This window comes from Desmodus rotundus, chromosome 9 (genome assembly GCF_022682495.2).
Source record: "Desmodus rotundus isolate HL8 chromosome 9, HLdesRot8A.1, whole genome shotgun sequence".
Classification (NCBI taxonomy): Eukaryota; Metazoa; Chordata; class Mammalia; order Chiroptera; family Phyllostomidae; genus Desmodus; species Desmodus rotundus.
Genome location: NC_071395.1, coordinates 40,420,554 through 40,444,419, shown reverse-complemented (window position 1 = coordinate 40,444,419; position 23,866 = coordinate 40,420,554). Strand labels below are relative to the sequence as shown.

Here is a 23,866-nt window from a genome sequence, read left to right as displayed (position 1 = left end):
CCCCAGAAGAACAGGCATAGACATAAGCACCCCCGCCACTTGAATTTCATGTTCAAGTTCAGGTTTACAAACTCCCTGAAGTATACCCTCACGAATCCATGGACCCAGTTATAGGATGCTGCTGTACTCATTTGAATGGGCAAACTGCAGAATTTAAACTGCTTTCCAAGTAACCTCTGGGTTTTAAAAGTAGAAGGGCAAAAATTAGGTGAAAATCTAACACTTTGTTGTAAACAAAGCGGGAGGGATCCTCGTGTGATGTTCGTATCTCTGTAGAGCAGTGCGAATCAGCTATACACGAATTCCATGTGAAAATGGTAGTAAGGAGGCCACCACTGAGAAAAGGAATAAGGGTTATACTCAGATGTGTCCATTACCATCGGGGAAAAGTAGGATTCATCTAATGTACATCAACCTCTCTCACAAATCCACTTTCCGGGTGTTCTTTCTGGCACGATTAGATCTTCATGTGTTATTAATTAGCTTTAATTACATGTTTATAGTATTTTACTCCATGGGGGCCAAGACCATTCAGTGGGGGAAAGGACAGTCTTTTCAACACATGACATTGGAAAACTGCATATCCGCATGCAGAAGAATGAAGTTGGGCCCTTGTCTCACACCATACACAAAGAGTAACTCAAAAAGCATCAAAGACCTCAACGCAAGAGCTAAAAGTGTCCAATTCTTAGAAGAAAACATAGGGGAACATCTTCATGACATGGGATTCAGCAGTGAGTCCTTGGATGTGACACCAAAGGCAGAGAAACAAAAGAAAAAACAGATAAATTTGAGTTCATGAAAATGAGAGACTTTCATGCATCAGGGGACACCATCGGTAGAGCAAAAAGGCAGCCCATGGAATGGAGGAATGTTTGCAAATCATTTATCCAATAATGGTTGATACCCAGGCTATACAGAGAACGCCCACAACTCAACAACAACGACAAAACTGGCTCAAATAAGAAATAGCAAATATTTGAATAGTTACTTCTCCACAGAAGATACAAATGGCCAATAAGCAGGTGAAAAAATGCTCAGACTTATTAATCATTAAGAAATACAAATCAAAATTACAAGGAGATACTAGTTCACATCATTAGAGATGGCCATTATTTAAAAAGAGGAAAAGAAAATAACATGTTGGCAACAATGTGTACAGATTGGAACCCTTGTGCGTGGCTGGGGGAAAACAGTCTGGCGGCTTCTCAAAAACTTACACATAGAACTACTATATGATTGTGCAGTTCCACCTCTGGGAAGATACTCGGATGTTGGACAGACCTTTGCACACCTATGTTCACAGCGGCATTATTCAGTAGCCAGGGTTGCAGCAGCCCACATGTCCATTGACGCAGGATGCCAGCCATGCAATGTGGTCCATCCGCGCAATGTGGTCCTTCCGCGCAACGGAGCGTTATTCAACCTTAAACGGGAAAGAAATGCTGACAACTGCTACAACAAGGGTGAACCTTGAAGACATTATGTTAAGAGAAATAATCCAGTCACAGAAGGACAAATATTGTATGATCCCACTCAGGAGGGCTTAGAGGAGTCAAGTTCACAGAGACAGGAGAATGGTGGGAGCTAGGGGCTGGAGAGTAGGGTACTCAGTGGGAACAGAGTTTCACTTCTGCAAGATGAGAAAAGCCCTGGAGACGGTGGTGGTGCCAGCTGTCCCACAGTGCGGCTGTACGTAGTGTCAGCGAGCTGTACCTGCAAAAATGGTTAACTGGTAAAGATAGCAATAATAAATACGTCACTCGGATTGTATTTCCAGTAAAACATTAAAGAGGTGTGTTCTTTCTCAGTTTGCACCTTGTGAGTCCCACCTCTCCTGCAAAGTCATAGGCTCACAGGTGCAGTGAAGACCCTAAAAATTTATTTTGTGCGCAGTCATGTCCCGGGTGTGTGTGCCTTTGAGGGTCTGGGGACGGACTAGGAATGAGAGGCAATCTCAGCAGGGGTTTCGGAAAGGAGACCATAGGACTAATTTGTTCAGAGTCCTTCGAGTGCCCACGTGATAGCAGGTATTTTTCTGTGACTGGAGAGATCATGAAGGAACGTCTCCTAAATGGCCATCGAACACAGAGTCGGCAAACTAACCCCGGGGGGCAAGTCTGGCATGATGCCTGTGTTTGTGTAAGTCCTGAGAGCTGAAAATAGTTTTTGCGTTTTCAAGCGGTTGAAAAAAATCAAAAGGATATTTTGTGATGCATAAGAATTACATGAAAATCAAATTTCAATGTCCATAAAGTTTTATTGGACAGTTCCAGGCCTGGGCCTAGGGTGAGGCAAGTGGTGAGCACAAAGTTTAAGGGGTGGGTGGTGCCAAAAAAACCTCAGCCACCAAGATAAATAATAGTTTAATGCATTATTTTTTAAACATCAAATAAATGCCAAAAAATTATTCTGAAGGGCGTGAAGGCGGCCACACTCCTTACTTCGTTACTGTCCATGGTGACTTTCTAGGAACAGCAACAGAGATCCTACGGCCCATGGAGTAAAAAATACTCTCTGGCCCTCTATTAAAAAAGTTTGCCAGTGCTGATGGAAATCAATTTACCATATTAATCCCTATAACCAAACTACAGATTCAATGTCTTGTCCCTCTGTCTACTGCTTTATGTGCCTTTTTAAAAAAGGAGTGTACATTCGTAAATGATTTGATTTTTGGATAATGGCGCTTGTAAGTCAATAGGGACAAATCACACGGAATTAAGAAGCAAGTTGTTGCTTGTGGACTATGATGATAACTGAGTGTGAAATTACCTGCATTAAAATTGTAGAGGCCATCATTTACTTTCCCACTAATTAAATACGTAATTATTTAACCCTCCATTTACTGGGCTGACTTTACTTGGCTTCTTTTATAAAATGATACATTTCCTGCCCAGCTGCTATATATAGGTCTTAAGAAGCTCAGTTAAGAATTTAAGAAGTTATAGTTATTATTAAAATTGTAGCATAGTAAATACCAAGGGAGCTTCCTCCCTGCTTTTCCCGTTTTCATTCTTTCTCTTAATAGTCTAAAACGTGTGCTATTTTAAAAGCATAAGTCAGAGCATATTGTACCTTCACCCTAGGCTTCCCTGCGGAACTGGAATAAAATCCAGACTTGTGGCCATGCCCTCAGGGTCTCTACTGGCCTCTCTGGACAACCCCCTCCATAGCCCCAGGGCCTTTGCACCTGCTACTCCCTGTGCCTGGAGTGCTCTCTCCCACATCTACCCAGGTTGGCCCCTGCTTGGGTCAGGTCTCAGCTCCTCTGTTGAGAGGTTGGGATCCCCTCTCTACCACTGTCCCAGCCCTGTCGCTTTGCCGTCTCCTTTTGTCCCAGCCCAGATCTCTCTACAATCAATTTGTGTATCGGGTGTCTGGTCTTCTGTCTCAGTCCCCTGCACAAGGACATGGACTCCCCAGGAACAGGGCTTTTATCTGACTTGGTCACCTGTGAGGGCTCAGAGCCTCGGATAGTGCCTGGTCTTCAGTAAATTCACTTTGTCCTCTTTGTTCATTTCCAGTTCAAGTTTACGTACAGTCATGGTCACCTCTCGGGGTGTCCGAGCTTTCACACACGCGTAGATCCTGCCAACACCCGAGAGCCTGCCACGTGGCAGGCACTGCGTTTCTTGGAGCTCTGTCTTGGAGAATGTACCTCATTCTTTTTAATGGGATCAAAGTATACAGTGAGGATGTACCATAATTTATTGAGATTTTTTCCCTATGAGCATTTAAGTTTCCAATTTTTTATGACTTCAAATAATGCTACCAGGGACATGTCATCCATATACCTTTATTTTTTTTACAACTTTATCGAGATATATTTATTTCATGTGCCATAAAGTTGGCCCATTTAAAGCGTACAGTTTAGTAGTTGTTAGTATATCCAGAGTTGTGCAACTACCGCCTCTTAATTCCAGGACCTCACGCCCACCCCAAAAAGAAGCCCCTTCTCCATGAGCAGTCACTCCCCGTCTCCCTCCCCCAGCCCCTGACAGGCACTAATCTGGTTCCTGTCTCTGTGGACTTGCCTGTGCTGGACATTCCACGTAAGTGGAACCACACGCGGTGTGGCCTTTCGTGTCTGGCTCCTCTCACTGAGCGTCCTGTGCTCAAGGGCCATCCATGCTGTAGCAGGCGTCAGAGCCTGCTCCTCCGCGTGGCTGAGTGATGGTTGTGTGTGGGTGGGCCACACTTCGTTTTATCGGCTGATGGACGCTGGGCTGTTTGTACATGGGAGCTGTTGTGAACCATGCTGTCACGGACACTGGTGGACAGTGTTTATGTGACCGTGTACCCTCCTGGACATGTGTATTTCCAAAAGACAAACTCTGAGGGGGAAGGGAGACCCCGCTCGCAGCCAGCTCTTCATTCTCTCACTACGTGGGTTTGGACATATCCTGGGTCTTGAGGGTCCCCTGTTCTGAGTGAGAATTCCCCACCCTTTGCCCAGCAGCCAGTGCGCATGGCCTTGTGTCTGCCTCCCTCGCACACGGCCACAGAGGACGCTCCAGGAGCCACCACCTGTCTGAGTTAGTGCTGGACAGGGTGTTGGCGCAGCCAGCGGTGTAGTGACGCAAACCTCAGAAACTTGGGGCAAAGTGCAGGAAGCAAAGAGGGTCTCCTCATGGGGAACTAAGCAAACTCACCGCTCTCTCGCTGGGAAGGACAGCACTCAACACAGTCTGTCTTGGTCACCATTTGTCAGGCAATTTATGAGACGCCCAGCCGTGGAGAGGGTGCCGAACGTGCTCGGAGGTCTTACAGAACAGCGGAATGTCTGAGACGAGACGGGGGCTGGTGACAAGAAGTGACCTTTCTGACAGCAGTGCAGCAGCGCTGGCTTGGAGGGAGAGCTGCCCGTTTGGCACGGTGCTGGGAAAGAGCAAGGATTAAGTACCGGGCCCAAACGTGCCCTGTGACGAGGAGAGCACACGGCGAGATGCTCCCTGAGGAACTCGTCAGGCTTGTTCGTTTTCGAAATAGCGCAGTGAGCAACTGCTGTAGAGCTTCAGATATTTAAATAGGCAAAAAGCAGCACAATCAGTCTTGCATTAATTTGTTTAATTATCTAATTAATCTAATTAATTAATCTTGAACTGTGACGCAGGGATCCCATGGCTAAGGAACAGGGTTGGGGCCAGGAGCTCCCTGAAGGGACTTGCGGGTCTGGAGTAACCATCTATGACTTGGTGATGCCCACCTCCCTAAATCCAAGCAGGGGTGCTGCCTCCCCCCAGGGCCACTGGACCGCGTCTGTCCACCTAGCTCTGGCCAAGCCCTCGTCTCCTCTGCAAGACATTCTCGTCCTGTCCCATGTGCGCAAGAACACCCCCTAGCAGCTCTCCCCTCTCCCGTGCCGGTTCCCTCCCATGGGTCCTGCCCATCACAATGCGTACTTGCTATTACTTCTTCCACTTCAGAGACCCTCTCTCAACTGGACTTACCCTTCCAGGTGCCACTTCTTCCCTCTCCTCTTTCCAGAAGAGATTCCTCTAAGGAGTTACCTGTGCCTGGGGTCTCTAGCTCCACAACTCTTGGTCTCTCTTGAGCTCACTTCAGTCTCTGTGACTTTTGCCTAATCGTTCCCCTGGAACTGCTCTGTCATGGTCACGGTGACCTTGACTTCACTGAACCTAGCGGTCGGGTCTCGGCCCCCACTCACTCGGTGCTCAGCACACCACATCTCTCACTTCTTTGGCCTCCTCTTCCAGGCTCCTCGGCTGGAGTCCCTCCCGTTTAGGGCCTCTAAACGGTGGACAGCCGCAGAGCCCAGCCTTTTCCCTGCTGTGCCGTGATGAGCTTGGCCAGTCTCATGGCTTTAAATAGGTCGTCTCTACACCGAGGGCTTCAGACCACATCCTACATGTACTGAGGGCTCCATGTACTGAACGTGCTCGAAGGGCTTGACCCCTCACTCACCTCTTGCCCCTCGGGCCCTCCTTTATACACTGCATCTGCCTGGTTTCTCAGTCTCCCAACTTGGGAGTCTAGGAGTCGTTCACGCCTCACACCTTTAAAACTCAGTTCCTGCATGCTCCTCAGGCCTCCTGCTCCTGCAGTCTTCCTGATATCATCGTTTCAGTTGCAAAAACCTTTGAGACACTCTTGAGTCCTTTCTCTCACACTCCATCTCCAGCCGATCAGCAAACCCTATGATTCCACCTGCAGCGTTTATCCAGAGCCTGACCGCTCTGCACCCCTCCACCGCCGCCTCCCAGGACAGGCTGCCTCTCATCTGGAAGGTCACGTCCGTCTCCTAACTGCTCTTTCTGCTTCCACCTTTTTCCTTTTCCTGTTCTCGGCCAGCAGCCAGAGGGACCCAGTTAAAACACAAGTCAAGTCTGGTCGCTCCTGACTTCAAACCCTCTGATCGCTTTCATTTCACTGTGAGCAAAAGCCGAAGCTCATGGGATAGTCCACATGGGACTTTTCTTCTCCTGTCTCCTGGTTCACTCAGCTCCGGTCACCAGCCAAGAACTGACCCACCTCAGGGCCTTTGCTCCGGTTCTCCCCTCCCTGGAATATTGTTCCCTCCGCAGAGCGCTCTTTCTCTCGATATCTGAGGGGCTCGACCCCTCGCTCTCCTCATCTCTCTGCTGTAATGGACGTACCTTCGCACACAGGCACGTGACACAGCCCTTTGAAAACTGCAACCCTACCCCAGCGCTGCTCCTCCCTGCTCCACGTTCCCCTTCAGCACCTGTCACCTTCTGACATGCTATACATTCTTCTTGCTCATTTTGTTAACTGTCTGTAGCCATCACCACCCCTCCCCACCCACTCACTCTCCACTAGAACATAAGCCCCACTGGGGAAGGAACTGTTTTGATTACGGGCCAATGCCTGACCCATGCTATGCAGTCAATAAATATACTTTTTAATTGGCATCAGTGGATAATGCAAGTAGGAACCCTGGATCAATCCTCTCTCAGAGGCAGAGTCTGGGGTCTTCACGCGGCAGGTCAGAGCCTCCCTCCGAGGGGGAGCCCAGGCAGACCGTCCATGTCCCCAGGGCAGCACCCGGGCAGCGCCTCCCGTGGTTTTGGCTGCTGGTGGTCTCACCTCCAGGCCTAGACACGTGCCACCTTCCTCGTCACTGCTTCGCTTCACCGGTGGCTAGTGGCCTAAGAGTCCCGCTTTGAATTCCTCTTGCTCCTGGAGCCCAGGTTCAGACTCTAACGGCATGGCATCCACCTCCCTTCTTCTTGGGGAGACATGCTGATTCCCCCTGTTTATTTTAGGATCAACTCCTGGGGGCTAGCTTACGAAAACAAAGTCTTCAAACACCGACTGTCTATCTCGAAGGCCACGTTTGCTGTGGGCTTTTATCCTCAAGACGTGGGTGCCTTGCAGCGAGAGCCATGTGTTCCCTGTTCTATCAAAACATGTATGATCCTCGGACATCACCCTCCCACCAAATGAGACATCCGCTTAGAAGTCTAGGCACTGCCTGCCTCTGTGCCGGTTCCAAAGCCACGGGGAGCCCATGCTCGGCCTGCATCGCCCTGGACAGAGTCAAGGCTGTGTGCATCCCGTTTAACTTGTTTTTCTTTTTTTTCCCCTGTGGGTCAAGAGTGGCCAATGCTTGGGACCTCCCTGTTGCCTATTTCTGGGGCTGTGTGTCCCTGTGCGTCTTGCCATCTGGGGGCCTCTGATGTGGCCTGGCTTCCTCTTCTAAGAGCCCTCCCCTCGCTGAGTGGGGCAGGAAGAGCAGGCACAGGGACGCCAGATGCTATAAGTTCCTTCCGGCGAAGCTCCGGAAGGCATTTCTAACGCTGAGTTGAAGACTCAGTTTGCACCTACTTTGTGTGTACATGACGTTTTCAAATGTCTTTTTAATAGGAACTATTTCTCTTGCTATTTTTTCAAATAGTTTAATCCCCTGGTTGTTTTAATTTGTCTAATCACTGCCCAAAAAAACCCTTGTGCAGCTATGAACTATCCCACACTGTTTGCTGGATGTTAAATAAATTCTTTCTTCTTGGAGAAAAAGGCACTTTCTCCTCTGGGCACTGGGGAAAGCTGAAGAAGTCCCTTCTGTGATGCTTCTGCGCACAGAGTTGGTCCTTCTCGGGTTTTGTTATTTCAGAACAAATATGGTAAACTGTTTTCCCCTTGGTTACTATAGAGAAGAGATTATTTGCCTTTCTCTTAGGGCTTCTGAAAATAATAGATTACATATTTGGGAGGGTTTTTTTTTAGATCTGGTTAATGTGAGATAGAGAGGATTGCTCCTGGGATGACATTGTTTGGTTTGGGAAGTATTCTCCTGGTTGCCCAGCAACAGGCTCTTGGAGACGGGAGTGGACTGCGTCGTCCCTGGCAACCGTTGTTACTCAGCAAACAATGAGGGCTGGCAAGCAAAGCCAGAACTACAGACTCCTGGCTTTAATTGAACATCTGCATATATTTTTCTCTGATGAAATTATGTTTGTGTTTGATCTGCCATGACAGGTTAAGCGGGGTCCACCTGGGGTCTACTAAGAAGGAAGCACATTGTCACATTGACATCTTACCCTGTATATAAACCAAGAGGAGACATTGGGGGGGGGGGACTTTTAGCCATTAGAATCTGTCCTAGACTGCTCTCAACTGGAGACATATTTCAGTCTTAAGTGGAATTTCTTTTTTTGATCTACCTCCTCTTGTTTACAAAGCCATTGGCCGGCCAGCCTGCTACTGTAGGTCTCCGGTGAGCTGCCCCTTCCAGAGCGCTTCGCAGCATGAGGCTTTTGTTCCTGCTGCCCGAGAACATTAGAAAAGCCAGCAGTTGAACCCTGACGGCTCACATGGAAGAGTGGCTGCTGATGGAAACTGAACCCAGAACCTTCTGGTTCTTCAATATTCCTCTGAAGACGTCGTCGACCCTCCAGGGAACATGAATATTATATTGGGGGAAGCAGGTGTGTCCCCACTAACGGGGGGTTGGAAAACCCTCTCTCTGTTCATGGGCACTTTGCAGTCACAGGGTAGATTTTGATCAAAACAGTGTCATTCCCCCCACCTCCTCCTGGGCCAGCCAGAGATAGTGATTGTTTACCAGGGCTGGTTGCTTAGGTAAACACTGCCCCTGAACTTCATTCAAAGCCGGTGACACATTTCTTTCCCTCCTCTCAGCACCATCCCCCCTGCCGCTGCCCACCAACCAGGCTATAAATTGAGAAATGATAGGCAGGGCAGGTTTTCGGTGGGGACTTGATCCTGCCTTATTCACCGGGAGTGCAACCTGCCTGACCTATGCAGCGCCAGCCACCAAAGTGCCGCCCGCATCAGCACCCTGCAGCCCGTGGTCAGTAAAACAGCCCTTCGGTGAGACGTGCTTTATTCATACAGATGTTCTTTCCTTTAAGGGCAGCTCACCCCGTAGCTTCAAGGAAATGCTCGTTTCATTTCCATGCCAGCATCCCAGCTAGCGTCTTGGGACAATTTAAAGTATCTGAGCAAGTTTCCCAACTGTCCTTTGCAGCTGAAACTTACAATGGGGTGTCACTTGTGTTCTAGAACAGGTAAAAGCAAGCATGTTTAAAAAAAAGAAAGAAAGAAAAAAAGCAAGCTCTTTAGCTGCCAGCCCTGTTCGACGTAATCACAAGATCCAATCACAGTGAGTGTTGCTAGCATCGACTTGAATTCTGACTTACTGAAGACTCCCTAGATGGTCCACTCGAACCCACGGCCATTCCTGCAGCCTGTTGCAGAGGGTCCTTGTAGATCACTGAGTACTGAAAAAGATAAATCCTTCCGATAGGAATGCTACCCTGCATTCCAGGAAACTATTTCCCACCCAGTCCCAGTGTGGGCAAGTTAGTTTTAAAAGATTTCATTTATTTATTTTTTAGAAGAAGAAAAAGAGGGAGATAAACATTGATCGGTTGCCTCCATACTCTCCCCAACCAGGGACCGAACCTGGAACTCAGGCACGTGCCCTGACTGGGAATCAAACCAGCAGCCTTTCGCTTTGCGGGATGACACCCAACCCACTGAGCTACAGCAGTCAGGGCGGGCAAGTCATTTTTCAGGAATTGCTGCCTCATTTTAAAATGTTCTATTAAATGAATGGAAATACTTTACCCCACATTAGGCTTTGTAGCTTGGGCCAACCATTTACCATTGTGGGTAAATCCACCATCCATTGGGTGAAAGAGCTGGGCTGTGTGATTTCCAAGGGCCATCCAGAGCTGTGATTTCAAGAAATTCTTGATTCTTAGTGGGGCCATTTCTCCATTTTTTAAATTTCAGAGTAAGTGATGACAGGAGGGAAGATAGGGGATAAATTGGGAAGGTCCCGTGTGCGATGTTGGTAGGACGAAGGAAGTCGGCTTCCTGTCTGCCTGAAGCAGTCGTGGAGGGGCTGCCCGTCGCCCGTGGTCATTGTGTGTCCCTAGGGGTGGCAGTGGGGACAGGGCAGGAGACCCCTGTCGCCAGGCAGCCATGCTCTGTTCCAGGTTGTCACCACCAGGCTCAGACCCAGGAGATGCTATCAAGGAAGAAGCCCCTGCCCTGCGCCTGTGGCCCTGTCGTGCTCCCCACCCCACCAGATGTCTAGGCCGCTCTGAGACATGGGAGGTGGGGCAGAAGGGGATGCCTTGAAGCAGCCTCCAGCCTGGCGTCGGGCTCTCCACATTTTCACTGGCCTCACACATTGCTCACCTGCTGGAGAGTGTGCAGAAGAGAGAAAAAACGTAGAAACTGGGGTGCAAGTCAGAGGGAAGGAAGGGCTGTTGAGAACCCAAGCTAGAATCTAAAAGCAGGGCCCCGATGACACTGCGCCCAGAACCTAGAACCCAGACCCACAGCCTGCCAGGGGGCAAGGCCGGTGTTTGGCCCTGGTGTGGGTGGGCAGCCCCGAGCAGCAGGAACCTCCTGTTCCCTTTCACTTCAGAATAGTTCTGGAGGGTCATTATGGGGAATGTGCCAGGGGCCAGCAGTGGCAGGCGGCGCCCAGGAGGTGGTCACAAGGGTGACTAAGACCCAAACTTGGTTTTCTCAAAGAGGCCCAGTTGGTCCCAAAGCCCAATGTGTGAACACCTGTATGATAGGAAGCATCACTGAGGGCACTAAGCAAGAAGAATGGCTTGACTAATTGGAAATGACGTGTGTCATGAGGCGCGGCCTTGGACCAGTAGTTCTCAGTGGAGGTGACCTTGTCCCCCAGGGGATACTAGTGAGCGATGCATGGAGACATTTGTGGTCGTCATGACTGGGAGAGAGAAGGTGCTCCTGGCATCAAGTGGGTGGGGGCTGCTCAGCACCCTACAATGGGGCCCAGGACGGCCCCACAGAGAACACCCTGGTCCCGAAGTCTGCGTTTTCAAGGCTGAGAAACCCTGGTCTGGAGCCATGCTTCTCAAACTGAAATGTGGTTCGGGTCTCCTGGGAATTGTGTTAGAATTTATGAGAAGTCCCAGGAAAGGCAAAGTAGTGACTTTGCCTCCCAGGGAGATTGGGTGATGTCTCAAGATGTCTGTGGTTGTCACAGCTGGATGATGGGTGTCCCTGGCATCGAGTGGCAGAGACCAGGGATGCTGCTCAACTCCCCGGAGTTGACCTTGGATAGCCCTACAACTGAGAAAGCCCCGCCCTGTGTCCACAGTGCCGAGGTCAGGAAACCGCACTGAGTGACAGTGCGCTCTGGCAACATGGAGGGCTTTAGTCACTGCTCACCCCCACGCGTCGGCCGCTTGGGAGCCACTGGTGGGTTTCCCTGCCCCTGTCACCTGAGCAGCCCTTCTGTTCATAGCTGTAGCAGGCGGGTGGATTTTTGAGGGACGGAGTGCTCTCCAGCCTGGCCTTGGCCCTACTCCATGGGGTCACATTAGTCCCATTCTGGCAGGTGCCATGTGGCTGTGGTCCTGGCATGAACACCTGTCCATCCTCCAATGGCCCTCCATGCCAGAATGAGTGCCACCTGCCTGTCACTCTGGGTCTGAACCACTGGCGCCATGCTGGCCACCCTTGATTCTGCAAAGACACCAACTCGTAGGTGTAGGCAGCACCATGCAGTGGCCCACCCTGGGGCCCCACAGGCCTGGGCATCATGCCCAGCACATTGACTTCCACTTGGATGGAACTGGGGGCCCCAGGGGTTAGGTGGCCATGCCAGTTAGACACTCAGCAATCGGAGGAAGCCTGGCTTCTCCATAGCGTGACAGCGAGGGTGTACCCTGGGCAGAGGGGGGAGTCTGGCAGACACGGTGTGCCAGTATGGAGAGGGGACATGGGCACATGTGCTCACGAGGTTCGAAGAGGACAGAGAGGGTCGTGGAAAACAAGCGGCATCGGCCTCCAGGGCTGAGAGTCAAAACAGGTGTTGAATGTGCGCAGTTGGTCAGGGGATCAGCCGGGGTGTTACTTCCCATTCGGATACAGCACATTGTGTGGGCAACCCCTGTGGGGAGAGATGGGGACGGTGGTTGTTCGGGTTGTTATTTACGAGTGACAAGAATGAATAAAGAACCATTTCAACCAGAACCAGGCAGGGAAGGGACATGTGCAGGCCCCACCGCGTTCGTGTAACTCATTTGGTGAGCTCCAGCGCCATCCATAATGGTGGAGACTCTTCAAGCCACACACCGAATTCCAGTTACTGTCTTGCATTCTCTCTGGGGAGACAGCAGGGCTCTGTGTAGTCCAGACAGCAGGAGACTCGGGAATCTTTACAAACTTGTGCCTCCTTCTGGTGAAGGAGGAAGTCCTGGGGCAAATCCAGCTCAGCCCCTTCATGCTGTATGTGCAGCCTTCGGCTCATTGCCAAACCTCTCAGAGCCTCAGTCTGCCTGTTGTCGTTTCTAAAATGAGGGTGATGATGGACTAGCTTCCTCAGGACTAAGTAGGAACACACGTGTAACACGTGTGGCCCAGAGTCTGGCACACACACAGCCAGTGCTGAGTTGATCGCCTCCACCATAGTCTGTGATTGCCTTCGGGGTCCTTGGTCCTTCCTTTTTACTTGGTCCTGCATGGGGGTTAGAAGTGCCCATCCCCCACAGTCCAAAATCCACATATAACTGACTTCCCTAAAACTGAACTGCTAACAGCCCGCTGCGGACTGGGAGCCTTACCGGTAACATCGACAGTGGAGTAACACGAGTTTTGTATGTTCTATATCAGTGATTTTAGCGATTTTCACCTTCTCCTCTCGTGGCACACATAAACTAGTTATAAAATTCTGCAGCACGCCAAAAAATATATTTTTTGCCAGGCTGACCAAAAATAGGTATAACTTTGATTCGTTCACACCGGACAGCTATTGTTGTGTTGGCTGTTGTCATTTTTTTATTTGACCACCTAAGGGCACGAGATGAGTGCCCCTGACTAAATAGTCAGGCATCGCACGGTTCAAACATCCCTGCAGCACAGCAGTGTGCTGTGGCACCCTGGCTGGAAATCACTGTTCTCTGCATTATATACTCTATTCTTACAATACAGTGAGATCGAGAAAATAAAATGCTATGGGAAGATCATATGTGTCATCTGCCGAGGCAAGGTCAAGTTGTTGCATCTCTCTAAAAAAGTTTCCCAATATGTTAATTGAAAAAAAATCCACATGTAAGTGGATCTGCAGAGTTCACACCATGTTGTTCGAGGTCAGCTGTACTGATTTGTGGAGCACGGCTGGGACCCAGGCTGGAGGCGGCACGTCCAGTGCCTCATTCCCCTTCATCACCCCCATCCCTTTGGCAAATGCAGAAACTGAGGCCACGGCCATAGCAAGTGACAGAGCTGAGATCTGAACTTGGTAGTGTCTGAGTCCAAACTGCATGTGGCCCCGCCTCCTCCCTGCCCAACTGGACATTCACCTCAGCGTGTGTTCTGAAGTCAAGTTTCTTGTCTAGGCTGTTAAGTCTTTTCCCTGGTGGAACTAAGATCCAGTGGCAGGTTGGGGAGCAGGAAGAGAATCGGGTGTCCCTTTTTCTGAAGCAATCTGCAGAGCAGGGCTCTCAGGCTGGCTGAGCACCGACAGTCTTTGGGTCGGAAGGTCCGGATCGCCCAGAGTAGGCTGCACTGTCCCTAAATGTGAAGGGCAAGCCTGGAAGCGTCTGGCTCATGACACCTAACCTCCTCAGGGGCCACACACCCTTGGCCTCCGAATGTCTCGGACCCCATCTTGGTAGCATCCACTTGGGAGGCAGCACCAGACTTCCAGATGTGTGGCGAGGATGCAGGGGCTGCCCTAGGTCCTTGAGAGGCGGTGCCCAGCAGAGACAGCAGGCAGGGTCACAAGGTAGTTGTGGCCCCGAGGCCAAAGAAGATGCCCAATGACTGGCAGCCCAGTGGCTGAGGAGATATAGGAGAAGTGGCAAGTTTGGGGGAAAGAAGTTCCCTTTTGTATTTGTTGTGGCCCTGAGAGGCACCCAGCTCTGGGAGGCAACTGGAAATGGGACCTGGAGTGAGGCAAGTGGGTGGTGTTGGAAGTTACAGTGCAGGGTGACAGGGTTGGAGGAGGGGAGGACCCCTGATAGGGTGTGGGACAAGGAGGGGCCAGAGCAGGGGGCTGAGAAGACATCCTCAGAAGATACCAGAAACAAGAGGAAAGCATCTCAAGGAACAACGCCAAACACTATGGAGAGGTCAAGTTCAGATGAGCCTGAAACTGCCCACTGAGACCTCAGCTGGGGAGAACCGGGGGTCCATTGTGAGAACATGGAGGGCAGAGCGTGAGAGGGAGGCAAAGATGCCAAAAGGGCACAGGCCCTCTCCCCAGACCCTGGGCCAGCAAAGGAACTAAGGCCTGGAGCCATGGTGGCGATGGATGTGCCTCCAGGATGGCGTGACAGAATGTGGCGTGTGGGCTGCGAGAATGGGGCCGGAGCAGAAGACAGAGGATGGCCAGGGCAGCGTGTCCTCTGTGGGGACGGGGGCTGTGGGACACACGCCCACACTTGGATCGGAGTTCTGAGAAGGGCTGGAGAGGAACAGGCTCTGCCAGTCCCTGTCACGGCCACTCTGCTCTGCCCCTGTAGCAGGAAAGCTGCCACAGACAGCGTGGGACAGGAACTGAGGGTGCTAGGACAAGAGGGGCACAAATGTCAGGGTCAGGCTCTGGACAGAGGGAGGGACGTGGGCTGCAGGGACAGGGCAAAGGACATGGGGACTGTGTGCTGGGGTACAGAACTGAGAGCTGGGGGCAGAGGCTGTGTCAGCACCTGGGTGACAGGGTCACAGTTTCAGAGCAAGGCCCCAGGATGAGGAAGTTATCTACAGAGAAAAATCTGCATTCCGAGAATTTTCCCCATATACCCGTGTGTGAATATGTAAACACAGGTTCCCTTCCCTTTTTACTATGGGAACCATTGATTTTTCCCTGTGGGGACTGGTCAACATTCAGTGTAATAGAAAACCGTCTAGTAAGAGCATGTCAGCCGTGTCTTCTGAGTGGTTTTGGCCATTTTTCTCACATTAGCCTGTGTTGTGCATGTGTGTACATGTGTGTGTTGTGTATACTTATGGCTTCTCTGTGTGTGTGCGTGCATGTGTTCATGTGCTTGTGTGTACGTGTTTGTGCGCTGCTCGTGTTTGTACATGTGTTTGCACTGCATGTGTTTGTGGGGTGGGCACTGGGTTTTGTGTGTGGGTGTGTGTGCACGTGTATATGGTTTGTGTGTGTGTACACGTGGGAGTGTGAGACACCTTTCTTGCTCACTCTCCTAGCACAGAACAGCAGCTGACAGTTGGTCTCCCACTCAGCACCCCGTTCCCACTCCCTTTGATGTGAACTTCAGGGCACCCACCCCCAACCTGGGGGGAGTTTCCTTTCCTGGACACCAAATCTTACGGTGTTTGAGTCTTACTAATGAGAGCTGGTATCAGGAGCCTGCCTAAAACATTTGCTGAGTGAAAATGTTGGTGAAGGTTTTTTAATTCCCATTTTTCCTGAATCCCTGACACTGTCACTTGCTACAATTAGGCCACATCCAAGGCAAGGTAGCCAGACCTTAGAAGTCAAATCTCTCTCTTTAAGAGGGAAGTAGGGGAGAGCTCCTGTGAGGATGGGAGGAAAGGCTGCTGTCCCAGGTGACCGAGGATGACAGCCTGTGACGCAGGGGCTGACTGGGCCTGGCTGCCTCCTGTCTCGAGCCCTTGGATAGACGGCCAGTTTCCAGGGCTCGGGCCTGATCCTCTGCTGGAGCGAGAGGAAAAATTTGGCTGCTGAGGAGAAAACAGGAACAGATGCCCAGTTCTTACCAAAAGAAAAAGGAATTTGAACTCTGAAGATACTTCCAGAGAAACTCAGGGCCAGCTCTGATCCTTCAAAGTCCATGGCTGCAAAAGAAAAAAGTTAGGCATTGCCAGGGGAGTAACAAGACGTCCAAAAGTTCTGGGCCAAGACGGACTGACGGACCGCCCTCGCTGGAAGTTGGAGTTGATACTCTTGGAAGTGGTGGGGAGCTTTTATTTTTTATTTATTTTTTAATTTTTCATTGTATTTTTTCCATTACCATATAGTCCCCTTATATCCCTCTCCTTGGTGGGGAGCTTTTAAAGGGTCCCTCATTTCCCCCCCTCTAATTCCACACTGCTTATCTGGCAGAATTGTAATGATTTCGTGTCCAGGTCACTGCAGTCTCCTCTGTTATTCTCCACCTGTCGACAAGTTCATCACACTGAAGCACCACTTACCCAGCTCATTTCTCAGACACCTCACGTTCGTTTAGAACAGTGGTGCTCATTTGGGGCAGCCCTGCCCCCCAGGAGACACTTGGTGGTGTCTGGAGACGCAGGGTGCTGGTGGTGCTCCCAGAGGCCAGGGGTGCCTCTCGGCACCCACAGTGCCCAGGACAGAGCATGTCCGCAGGCTGAGCCTGTGACCCTGCATTAGTGTCTGCTGAGTGTGCTGGGAGTGATCCAGGTGTGACAAAGGACACGGATTCTGCCATCACGAACTGTGGGAGCATCCTCCTTTCAGCGAAGAGTGGTGGATACTTAGTCCCTCAGACATGCGAGTCTCCTCTCCGTGCCTGGAGCTGAGCAGGGCTGTGCTGAGGGCTGGGCTGGGGCCTCACGCAATCAGGGACAGTTGAGACAGAACCCAAACCACGCGTCCCTCGCTCCTTAAACCTGGACTCAGATTGAAGGGGGTCAAGAGAAGGAATGGACTTGATTGTTCTGGTCACTGTAACTCCTCTGGGGGTGTCAGCACAAACATCAGGCAGAGTCTGGAGTTGGAAAGAACTCTTGAGAGTGTTCTGGACTTGTTGCTTCTTGTTCATACGGAAGAAATTAATTGCTTTCCTGGCGAAAATGAACCCTGGTGCCATCCAGATGCCACCAAGTACCAGGAGAGCATGAACTGATGGCCTGAGGAGACCCGCGTCTCTCCTCCAAGTACAAGAGGTTGTGTGTCTCCCCAAAGCCAATCGGAACCACAGGAACTAAAAACGTTGGTGTGCTCTTCCCTAATTACCCAAAGATGACCAATGTTTTCTAAATATCTATCCGACCTCTGTGAGGCAGGTGATCCCTCGGCTTGGCATGGGGAAGAGCAGGAATGAAAGGAGATTGCTTCAGGTCCTGGTGAGTCAGTGTCAGGCCAGAAGCAGGCCCAGAAATTGCCCTCAGCATTTCCTGCATTTCCTTTTCTGTCATTGCTGGTTACTAGGTAACCAGAGTATTTTCCTATAAACAGAAGTTTCTTCCCTTTGTGTCCGGGCAGATTCATTCATGGGGGCTGAAGCCCAGGGCTGCTGACCATGGGTCTGTGTGCCCCCTCACACGCACTCAGGGACCTCAGCACGTAGCCTCGCTGGTGGGTGTTCCTGGCAGCATCTCCAGAAGGTCAGATGTGCCTTCCCTACGCTGATGCTGCCAGGAGGGGAAGCGGCAGCAATGACGCTGCGCTTTCCCACTGATGTTTCCAGTCTGCCCTTATCTCGGACCAGATGACAGATGGAAAATGCTCGGCTTATAAACACACCAGGCGTGTTTCTGAGCCCTGGGAGCTTCGGGCCAGCCTGGCCAGGCTGAGTCTTTGGAGTCCCGACTCCTTTGTGCTGGCTGTCCTGAGGCCAGGTTCAGGGCCCCACCTTTGGGAAGTAAAACAGGAGAGAGGACAAACGAAGGTGACAGAGACAGAAACTGAATGGTTCCCAGATCTTACCACAAGTTCAAGTTCAGAGGAGAAGCGCGGACCTGCACTCACTCCTGTGAGACTGTTTCTAGGGTAACCTTGGTTACACAGGAACCTGGCACAGCTGAGTGGGAAAGGGGGATTCCGGAACTTCAGGTTGAATGTGGGGCCCACCGCCTCCCTTCCCCTGCTGCTGCCTCTTCTCCCAGGTAGAGGAGTCGCTGGGGTCCGGCCTCACCCCTTCTGGAAGGAGCGAGAAGTACTGCAATTCGAGGGCCGCTGGCATGGCACACCAGCAATAAAACATGCTTGCACTTATTCTTTTGGGCTGAAAGCTAATAGCTGGACTGGCTTTTTGTTTCACTTTTTATAACAGAAATTCCAAACGTTAACAAAGTCGACACACAGGCTGGCGAACGCTGTGTAGCCATCACCAGCCTCTGCAGTTACCGCCCTCCTGTCTTTCTTGGACCGCTTCCCAGTGTCCACTTCGTTATCATATCTTTACAGGATTTTTTAGGTTACCTTTTACCTACAGTAAGTGCACACACCTTGGCGTCTAATATTTGGCTATTCATGTAACGCACACCCTCCCATCACAGAGAATGTGTCCGTCCACCTCCCTGGGCAGCTCCCGGCTGTCCCTTGCCGGTCATCCCTGCTGCACACTGTTCTGAATGTGCATTAAACCTGAGGTTCGTTCGCTCCACTCTACACTCTGTGCCTTGGGTCTAGCTTCTGTCACTCAGCGTAACGACTTTGAGATTCACCCATGTGTTGCTTGTATGAGTTCAACCCTTTGTATTAATGACTGGTATTACCCTATTAGCTTTGTTAGCTATATCCGTACTTCTTTTGTGGTCGTTTTAGGATTACCATATGCATGTTTAACTTACCACAGTCTAGTTTCTCGTCCATCCTCCTGATGACGGACAATTGGGTTAGGTTATTGCTACCTTTGGCGATTGTAAATGAAGCTGCTGTGAACACGCTCGTACAAGTGTTTTTGAAGATGTGTATTTCCATTTATTTTGGATAAGTACCTAGGAGAAGAATTCTGAGTTAAAGAGTAGGTTTAACTTTCTGGAAAATCGTCAAACCTTTTTTCCAATGTGATCATATCAGTTTACATCCTCACAGGTGTGAGAGTTATGATTTCTCCACGTGCTCACGCCGGTGGTTGTCAGATTTTAGTTTAGCCATTCTAAGGACGTGTTTGGTAGAATCTCAGTGTAGTCTTAATTTGCATTTCCCTAGTGACTAACAGTGCTGAACACTAGTTCATACACATGGTGAGCATCTGCGTGTCTTTATGAAGTACGTGTTCAAGTCTTTTGCCCATTAGTTTGTCTTCCAGTTGAATTGTAGGAGCTTTGATATTGTGGATAAAAGCCCTTTGTCAGATACATGTTCTGCAAATATTTGCTCCCAGACTGTGGCTTACCTATTTGTGTTCTTAGTGAAGTCTTCCTATGAAGAGAAGTTTTAAATTTGGTTGTTTTTCTTTTATATTTATGATTTCTGCATCTTGTCTGAGAAACCTTTGCCTGCCCCCCCATGTTTTCTCTTAGAAGTTTTATAGTTTTAGCTTTTATGTGTAAGTCTGTGTTTCAATTTGAAATCATTTTGTGTATGGTGTGAGGCAGGGATTGAAGTGGCTTTTCTTCTATCATATGAACATGCCATTTGTTTAAACAACTTCCTCTATCAAATTGCCTTGACATCTTTGTTAAAAAAAAATGACAGTGTAAGTATTGGCTATATTGGTTATATATTGCTGGATTAGATTTATTTTGTTATGATTTTTGCAAAAGTATTTATGAGAGATACTGATCTAAACACTTTTCTTGTAACATCTTTATCAAGACTTGGTGTTTTTGGTATAGGGTTTTGCTGACCTCATAAAGTGATTTGTGAGGTGTTTCTTTCTCTATTTCCTGATGGAATTTGTGTATGGAATTCCTTTTTTGGTATTTGATAGCATTTACCAGTGAAACTCTCTGTACCTGGAATTTATAGGGAGGTTTTTAAACACAATTCAGGTTTTTTTAAGATACAACATTCACATTTTTTTATTTCATCTTGTATCATTGTTAGTATGTTGTGTTTTTTTAAAAAAAGTTCATTTGATCCAAGTCGTTGAACTTATTGGCTAAAGTTATTCATAATAGCTTTTTATTATCATTTTGATTTCTGTAAGATTTGTAGTGGGTATATCTTTTTTCTTTCATTCCTGGTATCGGCAATTCATGTTTTTCTCCTTTGGTCTTACCAGTTTTTTTGAGGGTTTTCTCAATCTTTTCTGCTTTAGATTTTAAAAAATTTATTCCCTAATTTAGTATATAATATTTTTTACTTATTTTTTAAAGATTTTATTTATTTATTTTTAGAGAGAGGGAAAGGGAGGGAGAGAAACATCGATGTGTGGTTCCCTCTCATGTGGCCCCCACTGGGGACCTGGCCTGCAACCCAGGCATGTGCCGTGACTGGGAATCAAACCGGCAACCCTTTGGTTCCCAGTCCACGCTCAATCCACTGAGCTACACCAGCCAGGGCTTTTTTCTAAAATTTTTTAATAGCAGTTTTATGTAGGTTCATAGCAAAACTGAGCGGAAGGCACAGAAATTTCCCACATACCTTCTGCCCTCACGTGTGCACAGCCTTGCTCGCTGCCCATGTCCCCCACCAGAGTGGTACTTTTGTTACGGCTTAAGAAACCTGCGCTGACGCATCTCTGTCACCCGAAGTTCACACTTCATGTTAGGGTTCAGCCTCAGTGCTGTGCTTTCTGTGGATCTGGACAAATGCACACTGTAAGGCAGAGTATGTTCACTGCCCTAAAAACGCTTTTGTTCCACCTACTCACCATTCCTTCCCCCTACGCTCCTGAAAACCACTGATCTGTTGACTGTCTCCACAGTTCTCTTCTTTCCCAGGATGTCATATAGTTGGAATTATACTGTATGTATACATTTACCTTGAATTGATAATATGCATTTATGTTTCTTCCGTGTCTTTTCATGGCCAGAGAACTCTTCTTTTTGGAAGAAATTTCAATTTTGAAGAAATTTTGGTTTTGTTCATTTTCTCTACTGTGGAGCTTTTTATTTCATTATTTTATCTTTATTATTTGCTTTTTTCCACTTGTTTAATTTGCTCATCTTTTTATGGCTTCCTGAGGTTGATAACATAAATGATTGATTTTAAGCCTTCCCAATATAAGCCTATAAAGCTAACCGTTTCCTTCTAAACACCATTCGAGACGCATCCCACAGTTGCTGATGCGTGGCGTTTCCATCATCATTAGTTCAGAATATTCTCTAGTTTCTCTCACATTTTATTTTTGACCTATGAGTTATTTTAAAAACATATTTTACATTTTCTAAATGTTTGGCATTTTTCTAGATATATTACTGATCTATATCCATTGTGATCAAAATACATACATGTTCTGTATAATTTTAGTTTTTTGAAATGTATTTACTTTATGGCCAAGAATATGACTTGCTTAGTGAATATTTCATGTACATTTGAACAGAACGTACAGGATTTGCTTTTTGTGTTAAATAAATGCCCCTTAGATTGATGTGGCTGACAGTGTCATTCAGATATTCTGTATCCTTACCGATACTTTGTTTAGTTTCTATTGAATTACTGAGAGAAGGGTGTTTAAAATCTCCAACTGTGATTAGTTAGTTAGTTAGTTCTGTTGATTTTTTCTTCATGCTTTTGAAGCTATTTTATGTGATATACACATTTCTATAATGATTATGTCATCCTGATAAATTGATTATATCATAATGATGAAATGTCTCTCATTATTTTTAGAAATATTCCTTGTCTTGAAATCTATTTTGTCTGATAATTATAGCCACTCCAGCTTTCTTAATTAGACTTTTAGAGAAATTAAAAGAAAAAAGAAAGATATACTGTCTTTTGTCATTACCCCACATATTTATCATTTCAAATAATCGCTATCTCTTCTTTGCAAAACTAGATACTAAACTAGATTCAAGTTTACCATCTGGTGTTATTTCCCTTCATCCTAAAGAACTTCCCTTCATGTTTCTCATAGTGTAGACAGCAAAGTTCCTCAGGTTTCATTTATCATAAAACATCTTTATTTCACCGTTCTTTTAAGAATAGTTTTACTGGATATAGAATTTGGAGCAATAGGTTTCTTTTCCCCAGTGTGTTAAAGATGTCACTCCATTGTCTTCTGGCCACCATTGCTACTGATGAGAGGTCGGTTGTCATCTGTGCCATTGTTCCCCTGAATGTATACAGTTTTTCTCTGACTGATTTCAATTTCTCCTTCTCTCTCTTCAACCTTAGAAGTTTGACCACACCTAAATCAGTTTTCTTTTGATTTATTCTTCTTGAGGTTCACTGAAAAGACACTATTTCCAAATAAGGTCACATTCTGAGACTCCAGGTGGGCGGGCATGTGTTTGGGGAGAATTATTCAACCCACTGTGACTCCACAAAGCCATCTGTCCATTGTGCCTAAACTTCTGTCTTAAGTTTTGAGGGCTGCACCTGGCTGGCTCCTAGGGCTTCAGGGTTTGGTGAGTCAATGTGACTTCATAAGCTTTACCCACCGTTGTTGTCACTTCAGACCAGGGTTTGATATTTCCACTCCTCTTTAACTGTTGGCAGCACGGTCCGCCTAACAATTTGAGTCACCCCCTGCAGCCCCTCCAGTCCGGCCATCGATGAGACGTGGCCATAAGAACGATGTACTAGATTGAGGGCCTGTGGGCCTCAAGGTTTGGAATCCAGACAGGGAAATTTTTCTACGCACCTTCCAAAACCACGTCACTTTATTAAACCCAGATTATATGGACTGAACACTAGCAACTATTACTGGTTGCCTGTTTTGGGAAATAAACTTTTATTAGAACACAGTCAAGCCCTGGCCGGTATGGCTCCGTTGGTTGGAGCACCATCCCATACACCGAAAGGGTTGGGGGTTCAATTTCCAGTCAGGGCACATACCTAGGTTTTGGGTCCGATCCTTGACCAGGGCATGTGCAAGAGGCAACCAACTGATGTTTCTCTCTCACATTGATTTTTCTCCCCCGTCCCTCTCTAAAACCAATAAACATATTTTTAAAAAATAAGAAAAGAACACAATCGAGGTCACTCATTCACATGCGAGTGAACGCTGCTGTTATACTGTGATGCAAGGTCTAGTAGTTGTAGTGGGGACAGACTGAAAGGCTCTGGTCACCCACAGGAAATGTTCACTCTACCTGCCCTAAACAATATAAACTGACCAGTGCAATAAACTCGGTGCATGGAAAATGGTGCCTTAAACCAGAGATCTTGTTAGCATGAAAACTCCACGTGACACGGAGTCCTGACCGGAGTGGCTCGGTTGGTTGGGCTACATCCCGCAAAGCAAAGGGTCGCTGGTTTGATTCCTGGTCAGGGCCTGGGTTGCAGTTCGGTCCCCAGTCAGGGTGTGGAGGAGAGGCAACCAGTGTTTCTCTCCCTTTCTTTCTCCCTCCCTTCTCCTCTCTGAAAAAAGAAAAAAACTTGTGCTATGGAATAACCTGTTCTCTGGAAGGTATGTTCTCGCCATAGTAAACCAAGAATGGACTCACTATCCCCAAGGCTCTTACAGCTCTGCTTGCTTCAGTAAGACTCGGACTTCGCAGAGAAATTATTTCTGCCTGTGGATAAAGAGCTGGTCTCAGTGAAGTCAGCTTTCTCACTTTATTGCTAGTGGATTCTGTTCACAAAGAGGTTAGTCCACTTATTTCCTCCTAGTGTTACTGGAGTTACCCACCT

At 48.2% G+C, this 23,866-nt stretch overlaps 1 protein-coding gene across 3 annotated transcripts in view; it reads left to right on the top strand.

The window, feature by feature from the left end:
- RFX2 (regulatory factor X2) overlaps positions 1-23,866 on the top strand; it is an 83,522-nt gene that overhangs the window by 15,271 nt on the left and 44,385 nt on the right. The window contains exon 1 of one of the 3 annotated variants that reach the window (XM_024569053.4): positions 9,168-9,295. The exons of 1 other annotated variant lie outside the window; for it this stretch is intronic. In XM_024569053.4, coding sequence (XP_024424821.3) covers positions 9,244-9,295 — 52 coding nt within the window. In that variant the 5' untranslated portion in view covers positions 9,168-9,243. Of the gene's footprint in view, positions 1-9,167; positions 9,296-23,866 lie in introns of those variants that run through there. One more of the 3 variants, XM_045202604.3, reaches the window with a different exon arrangement.